The sequence below is a fragment of the Protopterus annectens genome, chromosome 3.part1, assembly GCF_019279795.1.
Source record: "Protopterus annectens isolate FY-2018-M chromosome 3.part1, PAN1.0, whole genome shotgun sequence".
NCBI lineage: Eukaryota > Metazoa > Chordata > Ceratodontiformes > Protopteridae > Protopterus > Protopterus annectens.
Genome location: NC_056732.1, coordinates 1,793,534,407 through 1,793,556,489, shown reverse-complemented (window position 1 = coordinate 1,793,556,489; position 22,083 = coordinate 1,793,534,407). Strand labels below are relative to the sequence as shown.

Sequence of the window (22,083 nt, the reverse complement as noted above, 5' to 3'; positions counted from 1 at the left end):
ACTGATGCATGGAACAGACTACCAAATTACATTAAAGCACTAGAGAATCATCAGACAACCTATGTAGAAGGTTCTATAGGAATGAGAAGTGCACTAACTGGTTCTCTGACAGAGTAACTGATGCATGGAACAGACTACCAAATTACATTAAAGTACTAGAGAATCATCAGATAACCTATGTAGAAGGTTCTATAGGAATGAGAAGTGCACTAACTGGTTCTCTGACAGAGTAACTGATGCATGGAACAGACTACCAAATTACATTAAAGTACTAGAGAATCATCAGACAACCTATGTAGAAGGTTCTATAGGAATGAGAAGTGCACTAACTGGTTCTGTGACAGAGTAACTGATGCATGGAACAGACACCAAATTACATTAAAGTACTAGAGAATCATCAGACAACCTGTAGAAGGTTCTATAGGAATGAGAAGTGCACTAACTGGTTCTGTGACAGAGTAACTGATGCATGGAACAGACTACCAAACTACATTAAAGTACTAGAGAATCATCAGACAACCTATGTAGAAGGTTCTATAGGAATGAGAAGTGCACTAACTGGTTCTCTGACAGAGTAACTGATGCATGGAACAGACACCAAATTACATTAAAGTACTAGAGAATCATCAGACAACCTATGTAGAAGGTTCTATAGGAATGAGAAGTGCACTAACTGGTTCTCTGACAGAGTAACTGATGCATGGAACAGACTACCAAATTACATTAAAGTACTAGAGAATCATCAGATAACCTATGTAGGAGGTTCTATAGGAATGAGAAGTGCACTAACTGGTTTTGTGACAGAGTAACTGATGCATGTAACAGACTACCAAATTACATTAAAGTACTACAGAATCTTCAGATAACCTATGTAGTAGGTTCTATAGGAATGAGAAGTGCACTAACTGGTTCTGTGACAGAGTAACTGATGCATGGAACAGACACCAAATTACATTAAAGTACTAGAGAATCATCAGACAACCTATAACAGACTACCAAATTACATTAAAGTACTAGAGAATCATCAGACAACCTATGTAACTGTTCTGTGACAGAGTAACTGAATGAGAAGTGCACTAACTGGTTCTGTGACAGAGTAACTGATGCATGGAACAGACTACCAAATTACATTAAAGTACTAGAGAATCATCAGACAACCTATGTAGAAGGTTCTATAGGAATGAGAAGTGCACTAACTGGTTCTGTGACAGAGTAACTGATGCATGGAACAGACACCAAATTACATTAAAGTACTAGAGAATCATCAGACAACCTATGTAGAAGGTTCTATAGGAATGAGAAGTGTACTAGTTGGTTCTCTGACAAAGTAACTGATGTTTGGAACAGACACCAAATTGCATTAAAGTACTAGAGAATCATCAGACAACCTATGTAGAAGGTTCTATAGGAATGAGAAGTGTACTAACTGGTTCTCTGACAGAGTAACTGATGCATGGAACAGACTACCAAATTACATTAAAGTACTAGAGAACCATCAGACAACCTATGCAGAAGATTCTATAGGAATGAGAAGTGCACTAACTGGTTCTGTGACAGAGTAACTGATGCATGGAACAGAGTACCAAATTACATTAAAGTACTAGAGAATCATCAGACAACCTATGTAGAAGGTTCTATAGGAATGAGAAGTGCACTAACTGGTTCTCTGACAGAGTAACTGATGCATGGAACAGACTAACAAATTACATTAAAGTACTAGAGAATCATTAGATAACCTATGTAGAAGGTTCTATAGGAATGAGAAGTGCACTAACTGGTTCTCTGACAGAGTAACTGATGTTTGGAACAGACACCAAACTACATTAAATCAAGTACTAGATATTTTTAAAAACAGCCTGGACATTTATTATGGGAACAAGTGTTTTGGCATATTGACAAGCTAGAAGGGCTTAATGTCCGTGCTTGTAACATTTGTATATATGTATGTATAAGTAATTGTTATTGGAGGATGTATTTTACATCTAAAATATAACATATAAGTATTTAATGTCAAAACAGACACTCACAACCACACACGCACACACACACACACACACACACACACACACACACACACACACACACACACACACACACACACACACACACACCCACACACGCACAATTACAACTACTTTTTTGACTGAATGTAGTTCAGCTGCATTGTGATCTATTGAAAAATATATACAATACAAAGCATTGCAGCCCCTCCAAGTTGCCCCTGATTTTGCAGAACACTGTATGATGGAGAATTCTTTGATGAGGCCTTTTAATTGCAGATAGCAAAAAACACAGAAATACACAATTAAAACACACTTATAGCAAAGTAATGGATGCTTGACCACTGGCTCAGATAAAACAGTTTTAATCTCTAACTATGTAAGCTGTTTTCCACACTAAGGAGCCTCCTCAGACAGTACACTGAACAAATGAAACACTGCTTTTTAAAATACTCTTGCTGATATGAACACATCACATGATCATTGTTTCAACCAACCAAGTTTAAGAAAATGTTTTAAAGAAACAGACACAGCTATACCTGTAACTGCCATTGTATGTAGTCTGACAATCCATTTATATTTTGCTTTTTCAGCAACACTAAGAATATCACCCACCAGCTGATGCCTAAATGACCTGTAAAACCATAAATTTAAAACTATGGTGAAGTGAGTCCTGACATTTCAAAAGGTTACCAGAGAAGGTTACCAGAGAAAACATTTGGATTGAAGGTTGGAGTAAGATTTTATAGATCTCTGGGGTCACAGAAACAATTAGTAAGAGAAGAACTTCAAAACAATGTTGAAGAACTTCAGAAATGTTCTCTCTGCCCTTATTGGTTTTATTTCTGTTATGTTTCAGGTATCTTAGTCATCTTAGCTACGTAAATACCTGTCACTCAATCTTAAAAAAATATTTCTACTTATTTTACTACCTGTAGGATCCTCACTAACTCTAACTACACATGGCTGTACTTTCAAACTCTGCATACTGTTTTTGTACCTATCTTAAGTTAGAGCTCAACTTAAACTCTGTAAATAATTTTAATGGTTTTACTGTCTCAACTTGAAAATGTTAATTGTTTTGCTTATAATATTATTATCCTTTACAATTTTATTGTAATTTTGTGGAGCTTTTCTCCCCAAGCCTCTGCTGGAAAAGGGCTATCAGCTCAGCCAGACAAACCCGGTCAACAAAAAAATAAATAAATACATAAATAAATAAACAAACTTGGCGTGATAGAAGAGACGTAACATGACTGGACTACCCTAGTAATGCTAATTCATAAGCCTGCCAGAAGTATCAGATTCTTTAAAAGCTTAAGGAAAATGAATGGTGTTTCAAAGTTTGATAACTATTCCATGCCCAGAATCGATGTGTTGGTAGAGAAATGAGAATAGGCCTCTGCTAATGGAAAAAATGCCTTTATAGACATAAAAGGTCTACTTTTATTCTTAGTCTGACCATTTGGTCTTCATGGAGGTCCAGATACCTTTCAGAAGCCAATGGATAAAACACTGATTGCCTTCTCTCAATCAGTCACTGTATACCGGAATTGCATCATAATTTGTTTGGGGAATTGAATCTCTTACCTTCCAAAAATGTAGGCTGAGCTAGGATCTTGTAGAAGCCAAAGTACCAGGAGGTAGCACTGCCTCCTCTCACCAGAGGCTCTTTGGTTTGATTCTTAGCTGGAATGCCTTCTTTGTGGAACTTACATGTCCTTCCAGTATTCATAGGTTCATAGATGAATGCTAGGCTAACTGTCCTGTAGGGACATTTTAATCCTAGCCAATGACCTGAGATTAGTTTCAAACCCTGTACCTTATGTCTATGAGGTGCGGTAAGGATGGCAAACCTACCCGCACAGGTTTTTCTGCTGGTGCTCTGCTTCCTACTACATTCCAAAGACTTGCATTAGGTGGACTGGACACTCTGAACTGACCACAAGTGCAGGTGTGTATGCATGTGTGTGGTGTAGAAAAACAACCATGGCAGGCTAGCCACCCAATGGTGTGAACATTGGTTTTAGGTGATGGTCAGTGTGGATGTGATGACCTCTCACCCTGTACAAAATGAGAAACAGAGAGTTGATGCCATAGTATTATCCATTTATCTAAGCGTAGCTTAAAAGTTGTTCAAGTCAGTATTTGTCTTTAGTACACTTGAAGAATAAACCTTAATTACCGTATTTTTGTGAAAATAAGCATCAGAGCTCATTTAGGAACGGCAAAACTTGAGATGGAACAACAGTTTTTATAATATTCAATATGTTTCAGCCATCAACGATGTTCTTCTAAAACTAGCTGCTTAAAAATGAAGTGTAATATCAACAGAACCATGTATAGTTACTTCGTAATGATGAATTTGAAGTTCAAAACAGCAGACTGCGCGCACAATTTATAAAAGAGTTTTATTTATTTATATCATAGCAATATTATACCCAACAATTACACAGCATAAATCCGGCCATCTTCAGTCTTTGTTTGAAGCTGCTGCTATCATGTTATTAGAATAATGCTTTACAATACAGTCACTGTTGAAATGGCTAAGCCAAATAAATCACTAACAGAAAAATAGTGGTTTCAGAATAAGCTTGGCAGTCAGATATTTCTTGTTTCAGATCAGTGATGACATCTCCAAAAAAATCCAGAACATTTTATTCTTCCAACGTTACTTGAGCTGTAAAAATGAACACAAAGTCAGTTACATACAAACATTGCAATAAATGATATTTTAATATATAGGGAGCACATATTTGGACAATTTGCATCAACAATGATAACGCAGATGTGTTCGTTTTAATGTGTCAATGTTTTCTAATAAATACAAATAAAAATAAAATGCTGTATCCATACTCAAAGATTCCAAGTAGCCAAAAAACACACACTTTATTGAACAGATTTTTTTTTGCCTGCTTGGAATCTTTGGGTGCGAACACAGAGTTTTAGTTTTATTTTTTTATTTTTATGCTGGTTTGGAACACTTACTTTTTTCGTAAGAAATATCAGCTTTTACTGGTGTTATGGAAGTTAGTTTATGGATAACTAGTTTAGTAGGAATTACCAGTACTCACACATTAGTAATACAGTGATGCAGAGTAACTGGTTTAGTAATGATTACCAGCTCCAATATGCTAACAATCTACAACCAGCAGTACCTACCTAGTGTGCTGCTTTACTGATGACTACGAATTTTCACATACTAGTAAACATGCAGATTAATTGTTGTTAGTGCTCATTAAATTAACTACCAGTGTTCCTACAATTAATACACTCCTATTATACTGTTCTAGTCATAAATCCTTATTGATTTAGCAGTAGTAATCATCTACCGAAATACAGCAGTTTTTCTCCAGATAGCATGACAGAAATTATGAGGAACAAATGTTTAGTGTGATGTGTAAACACAATGCACCAGTTCATGTGGGGAATGAACCTTAGTACCTTGAATTTGTGAGGTAAACACCTTAACCATGATGCCGAACCCCTTGACTTCTGTATATATTGATGAATGACTGAGATGCCTCATAGCACCACCATGACATTCTACCTCAGCCAAACTGTTACACCATAACAGGTGAACTTTTCTCAGTACTGGACATACTTACTTCCATCAGATCAGAAAATGAACCACATTTTGACAGAACAAATTAGAGTAATTCTGCAGCAATTCAGCCATTTTATATGGAAGAACAAAACCATTACACAGCTCTCAGATGTCCATTATTTTGTATAATGTCTGGTTATGCATCATATTTTGGTCAGCTCATTATAAATCATGTGGTTTTCTGACAAATAATTGAGGATCGCAGACATTAAATACTGGCAGACATTTGAATTTTAGTTTTCATATCATGAAAACACAAGCAAATGCAAATCTTGTTATTCTAGCAACTTTCTAAGTTAATAAAAGGAACATTTACAAAATATAAGAAGAATACAGTGATATGATGACTTCTTTAGATCCTGAAGATATTCCCGGGGAATTTAAGTGCGGGTGTTGTTTTGATATTATATTCCCTGGTAAATTAACTGGGCCAGACAGAAGGATTTCCTGACTGTGGTGGAAATGTGACAACTAAATGAGAAAGTGAGTTATCCACAAAAGTACTTAGGTTTCTAGTGACTGTAACTGTCTGATGAGGACTACCACTTATGAGGTAGGAGTCATTTTTTTTCTGCCAAACGTTACTAAACTGGTCTTGTTTTTATTTAGTTTGAGACCATTTTGGAAACCCCATGTATACCCTTATTCTAGTCATTGCTGGAGCTGTTTTATATCACTAGATGAGAAGATAACAATAACAATTTTTATTATCCCTGTACCTGCCCCGGTTACTGCGTGTCCCTGGCCCCAGAGGAACAGCTCTAGTCTATCTACCTCCAATCCGGCACTAATGGACCTGCCTGATCATTAAGGACCCCTTTCATCCATTTTCAGCCATACCAATGCCCAGCCAAAGAATTCTGCTGCCCAAGTGCTTTTGCTCCCTGATTCAAAGGGATTAAGAAACTCTCTATCTCTAATCCGGCACTAAGGGACCTGCCTGGTCATTAAGGACCCCTTTCACCCATTTTCTGCCATCCCAACACCCGGCCTAAGAATTCTGCTGCCCTAGTGCTTTTGTTCCCTGATTCAAAGGGATTAAGAAAGTATGTTCCACCCTGGTCCTAATTTTTAAGTGGATCTATTTAAATTATACTTCACCTAGTATACGTTGTAAGATGTTTTTGTTTTATTTCTACTGTACCGAGTAGAGATAGTAATTAAGCCACTGAGTCAGGAAGCCAGCAGCCAAACTCCTTTCTATCTTTGTTCCAACTGCCACCCCCCCCCCCAGAATCCATTATCTGAACCACCTCTACCTGCTACCTTTATTACAGATATCTTCTTGTATTCTGCTTTCTGCCCACTAGGGTGGCACTCTAATCTAGCCTTGGGCTATAACTCTTCCTCACTTTCCCTAGTATCTTCTCTGGATTCTGTCTCTAATTCTACCCCTTGACTAGTTGCTAATCTTCCTGTATTATCTCGCTGCTCTTATCCCTTTCCCTTCCCACCTTCTAGCTATATTTTATTTCTTTTCTTCTTCCCACTCCACTATCATTTTCTACCTCCAACCTGCTTTAACACACTCTACTTACCTGTGACTACTTTCACTGCCTCAGGAATCTGCCTCTCTCAGATGGTCTCTGTAAAATCTTCCACTTCTTGCTCTAACCCGTTCCGTTCACCCTGCGGGCTCTCTCCACTCCCCTACCCTACCCCCAATTCCCACCCAACCCCAGTGCTGTTAGCTTTATATTTCTGCAGCCACACCCCTTCCCCTCAACACCATATCACTGACTACTTCCACTTAACATCCCCATCCCCAACTTCAATTACTCCTTTAAAGAAACTTAACACCTTTTTGTCCTCTCCCTTACCTGTCCACAGTACATCATCCTATATTGATAACAATTACATAGCTTCCTCTCCTACTGCAACCTTTATTTTAGCTTATATTACACATATTCCCTCATCCTACTCCACCTCCTACAACTCTCTCCACCTTTTATCTACTCATCCTAATGATCTCAAAACATAAGTCCATATACAGATACCGCCTACTCTTACCTACTATTCTAGCTTCTCTAACTCTAGCATACACTCTAACCTTCTTTGAACTTTTTTCTCTGCCTGAACAGCACCACTCCTACCAGCAAACTCAACCAGTTTCTCATGTAAACACCCTCAACCACATTAACATAACCTCCACTTCTTGCGATACACTTCCAAAGTATCATAGATCTACCCATATTATGTACTTCCATGACAAGAGATCCCTAAATAACTACTACAAAATCCTAAAGATAATACAAACACATCAACAACATCCCCTATTAGATAGCGATATTCATCCAAACCCTGGCTCCAATACAGGACTTCCCACTGACCCACAAAACCTAACATCTCATGCTACCTTTACCCCAACAAGATGATCTAACTCCCTCCTGATAGCTCACCTTAACATCCATAGCATTAACAATAAAATTAATCACCTACATGCACTCTTAGAAGTGCATGCATTTGATATCCTCTGTATTACAGAAACATGGCTTAAGCCTTCAACTAAGGACCAGGAAATCACCCACCCCCTGGATATAACATCTTGAGATGTGACCGCAAAACCAAAAAGGGTGGAGGTGTAGCCATTTTGTATAAATCAGAACTCCAAGTTTCACCCTTCAATGCACTACTACCCTCAGACACTAATGCAGAAACCCTTACTGCTAAACTTCAAATCAACAACTCTAAATCTAGTTATATAATTTGTTCCTATCTTCCCCCTGAAACAATATCAATACTATTAAAAACATACTTAGTTGCCTATCTACCCACCTATCTCAGGAAACCATTGTGCTAGGTGACTTTAATATAGACTGGGCTAACTGTAGCTCCCCCAATCCTATCAACCACATAAATCTTTATGGTTTCTCTCAAATAATAATTACTCCTACTAGAATCCATAAACCAAGTAGTAAGGAAACCACCCTAGACTGCATCCTCATAAAAAGCCACCCTGGTATCTATAAACCAGGAACCCTTCCAAATGATATCAGTGACCATGCTCTAACCTATATATTTAAACAAAAAAATCATAGCCCTAATTCTAATATTTTCAAATCCTCCCACTCTAAAAAACACTTTCATTCAGAGAGCTTCCAAACAGAACTGAAAGCATGTGACTGGTCACCACTGCATCATCTTCAACTTGATGAAGCAGTGACCTACTGTAATACTAGATTCCTACAAATCCTAGACTACCATGCCCCCTATCGCTCTTCCCAAATTAAAACCAAAATTGCCCCATGGCTCACAGAATAAACTAGGCAAAAGATCCACCTAAAAAATAAAATTTGGGCCAAATGGAGAGCCTCTAAAAGCCCAGCAGATCACCATTACTTTAAACAGTTAAGAAATGCCACCAAAAAGACATTCTGCTAGACAAAAAAAACTTTTACCTTCACCTCCAGCAAACCCACCAACAAGTTCTGATCAGGCATTAACAAACTACTTTAGCCAGGGCACTCTAAAACTCCTGCCCCATCAGGAATCACCCATAATAATTCTAAGCATATTGCTGATACCTTTAACAACTACTTTACAGAAGCCATAAAAACTCTAGCTAATACATTACCATCTATTAGCACGTGCCCATTAAATACCGCAATCAGTCCAGTTCTTTCCTTTCATATACAACTGGTACCTACATCCCTCATTTGCAACCTCCTTCAAAAACCCAAGCCATGCACCCCTTCTGCTGACTGTCTACCAGCAGAATACCTGCAAATTGCAGCTAAAGCCATTGCCTATCCCATTTCTATCCTTATAAAATAGAACAGTTACAGAAAGCAAAATCCCTTCCATCTGGAAAGTCTCTCACATCATCCCTCTACATAAAGGTGGGACATCAACTGAGATTTCCAACTTTTGACTGATCGCCATACTCTCTCCAATAGCTAAAATAATGGAAAATGCATCCAGCGACAACTACTTGACCACCTTCTCCAGAATAATTTACTAGCTAACTGCCAACATGGCTTCAGACCATTCTATAGCACAACAACTGCCCTGCTATTCTTTTCTGAGTGTATAAACAAAAATCGTAACAATAACTCTCTTTCCTCTGCAATATTTATCGACCTTTCAAAAGCCTTTGACATGGTCAGCCATCTTCTGCTTATTGATATACTAAAAGCCCATTCACGTTATTAAAAAACGGTTCTTTGCAGTCCAGCCGTGGCATTCTTTTCTTTCATTTAAATACCAAAATTCCTCAAGCCACCTGTATACACTATGCAGATGACTCAACATTAATATGTTCAGCCAAATCCATAACCTCACTCCAGATCCTCACCCAAACAGTATTTAATATTGTTGAAAATTAGTTCATGCAACACTGCCTCCTCCTGAACCCCAAAAAAACAAAATTATTACTCTTTGTTCCTACTCAAAAGTCACCAGAAATTCACTTAACAGTAACCTCTCACAATGGAACTAGCATATCCCCTGACACTACAACCCGTCTCCTGGGGATAACAATAGACAACAACCTTAGCAATGATGATCATATTAATACTACCACTACCATAAAGTCTGTCAACAAAAAACTAGGCTCCCTTTATAGAATCAAACCCTTCCTTACACCAATAGCCAGAACCACTGTTGCCCAGACCCACCTGATCTCTACCCTGTTCTATGCCTCTGCCATATATACCAATCTATTTAAAAACAACCTTAACAAACTTGCAACTAGCTATAATAACATAGCCAGATTTGCCACTGACAATCCTTTCAAAACCCACCACTGTCACAACCTCAAACAACTGGGATGGTTAGAACTGCAAAACCAGCTACTCTGTCAACAACTTGCTATCACCCAAAAGATACTTTACCACCCTAATAATACCCCAATCATCACTAATCTGACTACCTCTTATAAAAATCTTACTACACTTCGCTCAACTAATAAGCTTCTAGTTTCCACTATTAAATTTAACAACAAAGCTGGGGACTCACTTTTCACTAACACAGTGGGAAAAACCTGGAACCAGCTTCCAAGTGAACTCTCAACTCTCTCTCCCACACAGTTTTTAAAAAAAAAAACATCTTAAAGAATATCTTAAAACACACTGGCCTTGTCCCTGCTCTAACCCGGACTGATGTCTCATTTACCCTTCTTGCTCTCCCTTTACTTCTCTGCTCTATTGTTCTATGTTGCCGACCTGTATTAACAAGTTAGCTAACCTCAACTTAGGATATAATGAGATTTCCTTCTTAGTACGCCATAAAAAAAAAAAAATCTTTATATGTTTTTTTCTCTCAGATGTTGTTGTTCTCTATATTAGCTTAAACCCTACAAAGGACTCTGTACATGTTTATCTTATGTACAAACTATATGAATATGAATATTGTATATTTTTTTTACTGCCTCTGCTTGGGGCTTTTCTACCTGGGCCTCTACTGAAAATGGTCATATATCCAGCTAGACTAGCCCGGTCAACAAATGTAAAATAAATAAAATAAATAAATAAGAGTACCCAGTTTGCAGTCATCAGCGAACTTCTTCAACCATATTTCTGGGATATAGGCTTGGATTGCTTCAAAATAAATAACAAACAGGACAGGACCCATGATCCCTGTGGTGCCCCATTGGTTTCATGTTTTTAACATTAAGCTTGTCTAGTTTTCAACAACACCAGCATATGGGGAATATCAAAAAGTCTATGCCAGATCAAGATAAGCAGTGTGCACAGAATGACCACTGTCCACACCCCTTATAACCTTTTAAAAAAATATGACCAGGTTCAGGACGCAGGGCCCACCCTTCCCAAAATGAAAATGATTGGAATCTTGTTCAGTTAAGTTGCTCTTTTTGCATAAATGAGTTCTTCTTTGATATTTTTCTTGGCTTTGCATATAAGGCCAGTGAGACTGATGGTTCTCTAATTACCCAGGTCCATAGAAGAGTCACGCTTGTGTAAAGGAGTCACAGTGGCTGTTCTCAGGCATCAGGAGCAAATTCTGTAGCTAGGCTGTGGTTTAAACAGAGGATCAGATATCGCATACTTAAACATCAGGAGGGGGTCCTGTAGTTGGGCTGTGGTTGAACAGTTTAAACAGAAGCTCAGATATTGAATCCTTGGTACTGATAGGAATTCAGACTGATGAGTTGTCCAGTCCCATGGAAGCATTATTTATAGCTTTTGACAAGGATTCTAAGACTTGTTCATAGGTTCATAGTCACTTACTGGGTTATTGTTTTGTGATGCTCTTAGGAAGCCTGGTGTAATATTGCCGTGGAAGTTCTTAGCCCTTATAATTTGCATACAAATAAGCCAGAGATACAGTAAACCAGGACATGCTGGGATATTTACATGTTTCCCCTATCAATGAGGGACAGGGGTGCTAAACCAGAATTTGTGGTTACCCATCCATTCCTCCAAATGTCATCTGAATAGTAGAGAAGTACTTTGTCTTTATGAGCAGCACAGGACACTTCCACAGAACTAGTATCTTCTGTGGGACTAACCTAGCCCTTCGACATATTCTGTTATTTTGCAAAAGAGATTAAGATCCCTTTATATAGAACACAGTTAGCATAATGATTAATGCCTTTGCCCACCCTGCATAACATAGGAGGTTCGATCCTGACTCCTGGCCAATGGCACTAGGGAGTTTGTATGTTTTCCCTGTTGCTCTCTGGTTTTCCTCTCACCTCCAAAAACATGTTGTTTATTCCTCCCAAGAATAGCATTGTGGGCAGCAGCACAAACTCTAGATGATGCCTATAAGGGAAGAATTGTGGAGACGTGAACAGTATCCTCTCAATAGGAGAGCATATATATAACAGACTGTATGCTGTATCAGGGATAGCCACTCAACAGGGCAAAAAGTGGCTTTAGGTGACTTGGTCATGATGACTAATGTTGCCAAATATAGGCATGGGTATTTACTGATGATAAGTAGGTAGAGGATCCTGCCTACTCTGGCCATTACCAGGGCCCCTTGTTAATGCTGGGAGGAGTCTATGTGCACCATTGGCTAGTGTGTGCTGGTCATAAAGCCCAGTATCAACCCTGGGATAGCTCTGTTGAGAGAAAGCTATACATAAAACCAATTAAACTGACACACATGAACTAAGAATTGCTACACTAAATGTAGGTTCACTGATAGCGCACACATTACAAGTGGATAATGTGATGGTAAGGAGGAGGCTGGACATTCTTTGTATCCAGGAGACAGTATGGAAAGGCAGGGAAGAAAAGCCACTTGGCCCGGGTTCCAGAGTCTACCACTCAACAGGAGGACAGATTTGAAATATGGTAAGGGAGAGGCTTCAGAAGACAGTGAGGGATGTCATCAGAATTAGTGACAAACTCATGGATTCCAGTGTAAGTATAGGGCAGCATTCATAATCTCAACCACAGCAGAGTGTGATAGTGAGGAAAACACTGCATTCAGGCACCAGTTTCAGGGCCTACTAGATAAAGCAGGACAACGTGAGTTGGTGTTGACAATGCAGGACCTAAATGCACATAGCTGGAGAAATTGAACAAGATATGAGTACTGCCTGGGTCCACACAGGTAAGGAAAGAAGAAGGTGAGGCTATTCTAGACTTCTGTCTGGCAAATGGCTTGATAGGGGCCAACACATGGTTCAGCAAGGCAGGCAGTCACAAAATCATATAGAGGACTGGCCAACATGCAACTCAGGTAGACTTTCTCCTAGGATCAGTGACTGCAAAGTAATTCCGAATTAAGCAGTTGGTCTGCAGCATAAAGCACTGGTTGCCCCATTCAGCTGCAAGCAGTGTTCCAAGAAAACTCAAAGAAAGAAAAGACGGACCATCTGAAGAAGGAATACTGGTTGGCTAACAAAGAGGCTAAGAATGCAGTTGCAATAATAAAGAATAAAGCATCAGAGGCACTGTACCAGCTTCTGGAAAGTGATTTGGTGGATGGCAGAAATAAACTCTATTAGCTTGCAAAACAAAGACAGAAAGATAAAGAAGATAGTCATCACACACCATTCATAAAAGATGCCAGAAACAACCTGCTCAACAATCCACAGGACATCCGAGGAAGATGGAAGGAGTACTATTTGAAGCTATGACTTCCTGTGTTTTTTAAGGTATTCTGGGGTGATAAGTTCCACTTTTTGGCTACTTTGAAGGAGAAGAGAGAGTCACCGAAGTAATAATGGGACTTTATAACCCTGAGTATAAGTTTACCGCATGATCTAGGGGTCCTGGGGGTGGTATTTAGTTGCATTAGGTTGGAGAGTGCAGGGCAGTTTTCATGTTTGTGGATAATACAGTAGGCAGTGATGAGTATAAGTTTACCGGATGATCTAGGGGTCCTGGGGTTGGTATTTAGTTGCAGTAGGTTGGAGAGTGCAGGGCAGTTTTCAGGTTTGTGGATAATACAGTGGGCAGTGGTGAGTATAAGTTTACCGCATGATCTAGGGGTCCTGGGGATGGTATTTAGTTGCATTAGGTTGGAGAGTGCAGGGCAGTTTTCATGTTTGTGGATAATACAGTAGGCAGTGATGAGTATAAGTTTACCGGATGATCTAGGGGTCCTGGGGTTGGTATTTAGTTGCAGTAGGTTGGAGAGTGCAGGGCAGTTTTCAGGTTTGTGGATAATACAGTGGGCAGTGGTGAGTATACGTTTACCGGATGATCTAGGGGTCCTGGGTGTGGTATTTAGTTGCAGTAGGTTGGAGAGTGCAGGGCAGTTTTCATGTTTGTGGATAATACAGTAGGCAGTGATGAGTATAAGTTTACCGGATGATCTAGGGGTCCTGGGGGTGGTATTTAGTTGCATTAGGTTGGAGAGTGCAGGGCAGTTTTCATGTTTGTGGATAATACAGTAGGCAGTGATGAGTATAAGTTTACCGGATGATCTGGGGTCCTGGGGGTGGTATTTAGTTGCATTAGGTTGGAGAGTGCAGGGCAGTTTTCATGTTTGTGGATAATACAGTAGGCAGTGATGAGTATAAGTTTACCGGATGATCTAGGGGTCCTGGGGTTGGTATTTAGTTGCAGTAGGTTGGAGAGTGCAGGGCAGTTTTCAGGTTTGTGGATAATACAGTGGGCAGTGGTGAGTATAAGTTTACCAGATGATCTAGGGGTCCTGGGGTTGGTATTTAGTTGCAGTAGGTTGGAGAGTGCAGGGCAGTTTTCAGGTTTGTGGATAATACAGTGGGCAGTGGTGAGTATAAGTTTACCGGATGATCTAGGGGTCCTGGGGTGGTATTTAGTTGCATTAGGTTGGAGAGTGCAGGGCAGTTTTCAGGTTTGTGGATAATACAGTGGGCAGTGGTGAGTATAAGTTTACCGGATGATCTAGGGGTCCTGGGGTTGGTATTTAGTTGCATTAGGTTGGAGAGTGCAGGGCAGTTTTCAGGTTTGTGGATAATACAGTGGGCAGTGGTGAGTATAAGTTTACCGGATGATCTAGGGGTCCTGGGGTTGGTATTTAGTTGCATTAGGTTGGAGAGTGCAGGGCAGTTTTCATGTTTGTGGATAATACAGTGGGCAGTGGTGAGCTGATTGACCAATAACAGATTGGGACATTCAAGCCAGTGTAGTATTTGAAGAGCAAGACAATGATGGGTCCTGTTGGGTATATTAGCAGCAGATTTTGTTGTTTTGTTATAGCAGGAATCAAGTAGATGTAAATCAGACATGCACAGGTTAGCGAAAATGTGAGAACAGTAGAAGAGAGTAGATAGGAGGTGGGATCTGGCTGTGACTAGTCTGGAATTTTGAGTAAGGTAAGGTTTGGCCCTATAAAGAGCACCAAGTTTGATGTGAACTTTCTTAATTGTGAATGATATGTGTTTATCGAATGTTACATTGCTGTTTATTCATAGTTTCATAGTTTCATAGTTTAGTACTAGGCTATCTGCCCTGGGGCATTTGTAAGTCTAGCCATAGTGATGTGGCTTTCGCCACCCCATGAAATGGTACAAAAATGCACAGAATAGATTTAGAATACTGTGCCTCTGTCTAGTAGTGACACTTGTGACACCAAGTAGTTTTGTTTGGTTAACTGGTTCTATTAAAGTGCCATTAATGGAGTAGATGGAGAGAGGGGGTGGGTTTGCTTTGAATTTCCTGTTGGAAAAGATCATTAACTTTGTTTTGTTTGGGTTTAGGATGAGTTGAAGTTCATTTAGATAATTTTCAATATCTAGAAATGAGTTTTGCAGTTTATGCTGGAGTTCCTGGGTATGGGAGCAAAGCAAATAAGAGTAGCGTCATCAGCATATTGAATGATAGAAGCAGATATACTGGCAGTGTTTAGACTATTTGCGAATATAATAATAAGAAGATGGAGCCCTGAGGAACCCCAATGGAGACTGTGAGGAGTGTGAGAAGTGTGGAGAGTTTGTTATCCCATTTAGTTGCCTGTTGTCGATTAGTAAGGTAGATAAAGAACCAGCTGAGAGCTGCAGAGTTGAGGCTGAAGGAGGCAAGAGTGTTGAGTAGTAGTTGGTGGGATACCAAGCTTTGGACATATCAAGGAATATAGTAGAGACTAGTTGTCCATTGTTTTTGAGGAGGTTGATGTAGTTAGTGAAACCTATGAGGGCTGTGGAGGTACTGTGTTTTGGACGGAAGCCATGCTGTGAACTAGATAAGAGGTTATTTGTAGTGAGGTGGTCTAGGAGCTGCTCATGGATACATTTCTCTAAGATTTTGGCTAGGGGTGAGAGAATGGCAATGGCTGATAACTAAAGAGATTTTTGGATGGGTCTCCCTTGTGGAGGAGGATGATATGGGATATTTTCCAGAGTATGGGGGCATATTGCTCTGCGATGGATCGATTGATTAGGATAGATATGGGATAGGTGATAGAGCTGGCAGCATTTTTAAGAAGTCATTAGGGAGAGGTTTTGTGTGGTATGCAATAGTGGGGAGTGTAGGAGAGGGGTAGTGTGTTATGTTTGACGTGATGAAGGTAGTGGCATGGCAGACTAGGTAGGGGGTAATGAGTAGGAGAGAGTTGCTCAAAACGGGGGTGATAACTGACTTGGTGAAATAACAGAGAAATAGAAGAAAAATATGGGTGGGTTGGTGTGTGGAATTTAGTAGAGAGATATGTATACTGATAAAGTGATGTGGTAGGGCAGAAAGTGTTGTGTGGGGGATGAAATAATGGTTAGTGAGGTGGGAGGGGACAGAGTGAAAGACATAACTGATTGTGGGTGTGTTGGATGTGGAAGCTGCAAGTTATAGGATAATCAGTTAGAAGGTTTAGTTTAATTATCAATTATATATATATATATATATATATATATATATATATATATATATATATATATATATATATATATATATATATATATACACAAAACCAAAACACTTGGTGCACATATCCAGCAAACTGGTACACAGAAAAGCAAATCCACATATGCCCCAAAAACGTATCCTGTCTCCTATTATTGAGTGCTAGATACATTTTGGGGGCATATATATATGGCTCTATTTCAAAATATTGAAATGCCACATCATTGAAGATGAATTCATTGAGACAACATCTTAGAAACTTTAAAACAACAAACACCTAGAACTCCGAAAGCCATCCTGGGAAAAGAACCACTTGGCCACAAGGACAAAAAAAACAAACAACAAAGCAAGTAAAACCTCCCAAGTGGAGAGCTTCCCCACACCCCCCCCAACTAAATACACCAACTCTGAGATTGGACTGCAGAGAGGAAAGGGCAATGTTCACCGTGGTGGCCAAATGGGTCTTTTCCCAGGGTTTGTTTTTGATGATCCGATTATTCAATTTCGATGTTTTCAAGTTTTGAAGATGTCATCTTGAGGAATTCATCTTTGATGATGTAGTGTTTTGATATTCTCAAGTAGACCTATATATATATCTATATCTATCTATATATATATATATATATATATATATATATATATATATATATATATATATATATATATATATATATACGGGTTCCTATGAATACACCGACAGTCATAATAACATAGACACTCACCTCATCGACACCAAAGCATCGACTGTTCAGAACATCGACATTCCAGGTAAGCGATCTTCCCCCTTACAGGACCCATGGTAGCACTTGTTTCTCTATTACGACATTAAGGACAACGCAAATTGTAAACAGTCGTGTAAACCTTACGCGTTGCAACAGGGAAACAAGTGTTACCATGGGTCCTGTAAGGGGGAAGACCGCTTACCTGGAATGTCGATGTTCTGAACAGTCGATGCTTTGGTGTCGATGAGGTGAGTGTCGATGTTATGACTGTCGGTGTATTCATAGGAACCCATATATACATATATATATATATATATATATATATATATATATATATATATATATATATATATCTCCGGTTCAATTCTCGGCTGGGGTGCCTTCTGTGCAGAGTCTGCATGTCCTGCCTGCAGTCATGGTTTTCCTCTGAGTGCACCACTTTCCTCCCATATTCCAAAGGCATGCAGTAGGTGGATTGGACACTCTAAATTGGCCATAGGTGAGAGTGTGTGCATGAGTGAGTGGTGCAAATGAATTACCGTGGCACGGCTAGTGTAAACCTTGGCTTGAGATGATTGTCATTGAGGTTGTGACACCCTGACCCCATGTGCAAAATGGGAAAAGAGTTGAGTATGGATGGATGGATAGGCAGAAAGATCAATAGATGGGTAGATAGACAGACATATAGATGGATAGATAGATAGATAGATAGATAGATAGATAGATAGATAGATAGATAGATAGATAGATAGATAGATAGATGGATTAATAGATATATGGATTAATAGATGCATAGACAGGCAGATAGACTGATAGAAAGATAGATAAATAGACTGACAGCTAGATAGATGGATAAACTTATAGACAGATAAATAGATGAACAGGCAGATATATAAATATATAGACAGACTGATAGAGATATATAGATGGATAGATAGGCAGACAGACTGACAGATAAATGCGTAGGCAGGCAGGCAGACTGACAGAAACATAGATAGGCTAATAGAATGACATGCAGACAGAAAGATAGATAGGTAGATAAACATAGATAGACAGGCAGATAGACTTATAGATAGATAGACAGACAGAGATAGATAGATAGATAGATAGATAGATAGATAGATAGATAGATAGATAGATAGATAGATAGATGGATGCAGCACAAGAAGAACTAAGATGAATTGGTAGACTGGGACCTGCAGAGGCTGCCCACTTGAAGTGCCCTATTCCAGGTATCTCTGTAGCATGTCCACTCCATGGCATGAGGTGGGGTAGGTGATATCCTGACCACACTAGGCACACTGTGTTCATTCTGAAATTCAACCTATTCAGCCCTCATGTATATGCATTCCCCAGCCATAAGTAATACTAGGGTATAGAATACTTTTCATGGCACTGAAAACCATTGAAATGAGGTGTTATATGTATCCATGGATGGAAATTGTGCCACTACTGATTCCATAAATCCAGTCATGGAATCCTTTCTGGTCTCCAGTTTCTCCTGAAATCTTTAGCAGTATTGGATGACAACCTGTCAGAGGCTACACCACACAGCAATTTTCTGCATGTCGGTGTGGGTAGCTAAGCACTGTGCCTGGATTATCTGTTGACTGATGCCTAGAGCCAACCACATCTGTGATGTCAGCTGTAATAGTAACCACTAGCTTGATCCACTAGTAAGCTGCCATATCAAGTGTATCTGCATGTCAGATGTGGTGCTATGGTCTACTCTTAGAGGCCCAAAAGTAGAAGCAGCAATACTGTCACTCACAGGGGAGCCTCTCTTGACAGGCATGGTGACCCATCTAAATGTTGTGTGCCCTCCTGGGTAGCAGGAGTGGGGAGATAAGAGTGTCACATCAGATAATGGGAGCATGATCACAGAGGTGGGAGATCAACAGTTTTGTTGGGCCCTGGAACTGTGATTCAATGTTTGTAGCAGCTATAAACTACCTGTTATATATAAAAAAGTGATGAGTAAAAAATTTAATACATGTAAAAATATATTATATATAAAAATATAATATATATAAAATATATAAAAACCATTTGTTATTAAATTACTTGTTGAGTGGTCTACTAGCTAGTATGGGTTAAACAGTGTGACACCTGTGCTCCCATAGTTTATAGCAGTACCTTAAAGTGTGACACCTGTGCTCCCATAGTTCAAAGCAGTACGTTAAACAGTGTGATGCCCATGCTCCCATAGTTCATAGCAGTACTTTAAAGAGTTTGACACCCATGATCCCATAGTTCATAGCAGTACCTTAAATTCATAGCAGTACTTTAAACAGTGTGACACCCATGCTCCCATAGGTCATAGCAGTACCTTAAATAGTGTGACACCCGTGTTCCCATAGTTCATAGCAGTACCTTAAATTCATAGCAGTACTTTAAACAGTGTGACACCGTGCTCCCATAGTTCATAGCAGTACCTTAAATTCATAGCAGTACTTTAAACAGTGTGACACACATGCTCCCACAGTTCATAGCAGTACCTTAAACAGTGTGACACCCGTGCTCCCATAGTTCATAGCAGTACCTTAAACCGTGTGACACCCATGCTCCCATAGTTCATAGCATTACCTTAAACAGTGTGACACCCATGCTCCCATAGTTCATAGCAGTACCGTAAACAGTGTGACACCTGTGCTCCCATAGTTCACAGCAGTACCTTAAACAGTGTGACACCCGTGCTCCCATAGTTCATAGCAGTACCTTAAACAGTGTGACACCCGCACTGTACAGAATGCTGAAGAGGAAAAGCATGATGAAAGTGGATGCAGTTGCCCAGAGACTGTCAGGGTCTTCTTCTACAATGTCTTGGACCAAAAAATTATTCTGATCTGAAAGAAGACAAAGAAAACAGATTATTTCAATATGCGTGTGTCCCAAATATCAAGAATATACAGTAATAAGTGTACTATATGTCATCACACTTTGTCGTGCTACTGTTTCCCGTAGCAATCATGTAGGATTATCCCCAGAACAGACAGATATCATGAACCTGTGCTGTAGTATTGTAATAACAAGAATTTATGTTGCAGTAAAATGTCAAATACAGGTTTAGATGCCTTGTTAAAACAGCATTCCTTTTCTGTAGCACTTTTCAAATTCACACTAGGTTAACAAGATGTGGACACAGCCTGACAGTCAATGTGAGTGATAATGCTGTGATGGTATTCCATATTAACACAGATACATCAACTAACATAGTCATGTAATTAATCTAAATCTGTGGACAGTACAGAAGTATCAAACTCCTGTCACACCATGAAAGTTCTGGAGAGGGTGATTGATAAATGGATTTGCAGAGTTGTTGAAAGTGAGATGGGACATAAGCAGTTCAGATTCAGATCAGGATGCATCACAACTGACACAATGTTTGCAGTGAGACAGACAGTTGAGATGAGGAAAGATTCCAACTGGGCATTCATAGACTTAGAAAAAGCATATGACAAGGTCCCAAGAAAGCTGATGTTAGCAGTTCTGTGGTGGTTCAAAGTCCCAGAAACATTGGCAGAATTAGTGCACGCTATGTACAAAGACCTGATGACTCAAGTACAAACAGTGTTTGGTCTCACAGAGGTGTTCCCAGTTGGAATGGGTGTGCATCAGGGTTAATCTCTGAGCTCACTGCTGTTCATCCTGGTGATGGACTACATTAGCAAACAGGTCAGTGGGGACAGATCAACAAAGTTGCTGTAAGCAGATGATGTGGCAGTACAGACTCTGAGCTAGGACGTCAGCAAAGGATAGGAGAATGTAATGCAAAACTGAAGACGCATGGGATGAAACTAAGTACAGATATGACAGTGGTAATGGCAGCAAATTGGGGAAATCAAGAGAAGATGAGAACTGAGATGGAAGGGAAGATAGTGGAGTAGGTTAACAGCTTCAAGTATCTGGGAGACGTAGTTGAAGAGAAGGGAAGTATGAATGAAGGTCAAAGCTACTATTGGAGGGTCTGCAGCCAACTGGCATAGAGTGTCAGGTGTAGTGTGTGACAGAAGAATGCCAAAGAAGCTGAAAAGTAGGGTGTACAAGACAGTGGTGTAACCAGTACTACTGTATGGTACAGAAAACTGGGCAGTAAAGGCAGGGCAGATGTGGAAGCTAGAGGTGATGGAGATAAAGAGCTTGAGAAGGGTGGTAGGATACACACTGTGGAACAGATGAAGAAATGAGGACAGAAGTACAGAAGCCAGAATAGCTTCAATTGCAGAAAAGATCAAAGAGAACAGATTATGGTGATGCAGGGACGTGTTCAGAAAAGCAGAAGACAATCTGGTGAAGAAGATTTGAGGCAGACAGGATGGAGGTAAGAGGAAACGAGGGCATCCAGCAAAGAGGTGGATGGATTATGTGAAAGAAGATCTGCAACAGTCAGGCATGAGTGTTGAAGAAGGCAGGAGTGTGGTACTGAATCGAGAGAGAGAGAGCAACAGATAACATGACACCCCGACCCCCCCCCCCCATGTAGAAAATGGGAAGAGGGCTGATGATGAGGAGGATTT

At 39.7% G+C, this 22,083-nt stretch overlaps 1 gene segment (V, D, J or C); it reads right to left on the bottom strand.

The window, feature by feature from the left end:
• Positions 1–4,392: 4,392 nt before the first annotated feature.
• The window catches only part of LOC122798679, a 76,981-nt gene continuing 59,290 nt past the window's right edge, over positions 4,393–22,083 (bottom strand). Inside the window, 2 exon segments of the C gene segment in view lie at positions 4,393–4,680; positions 20,285–20,412. Of these exon segments, the coding sequence occupies positions 4,672–4,680; positions 20,285–20,412 (137 nt within the window).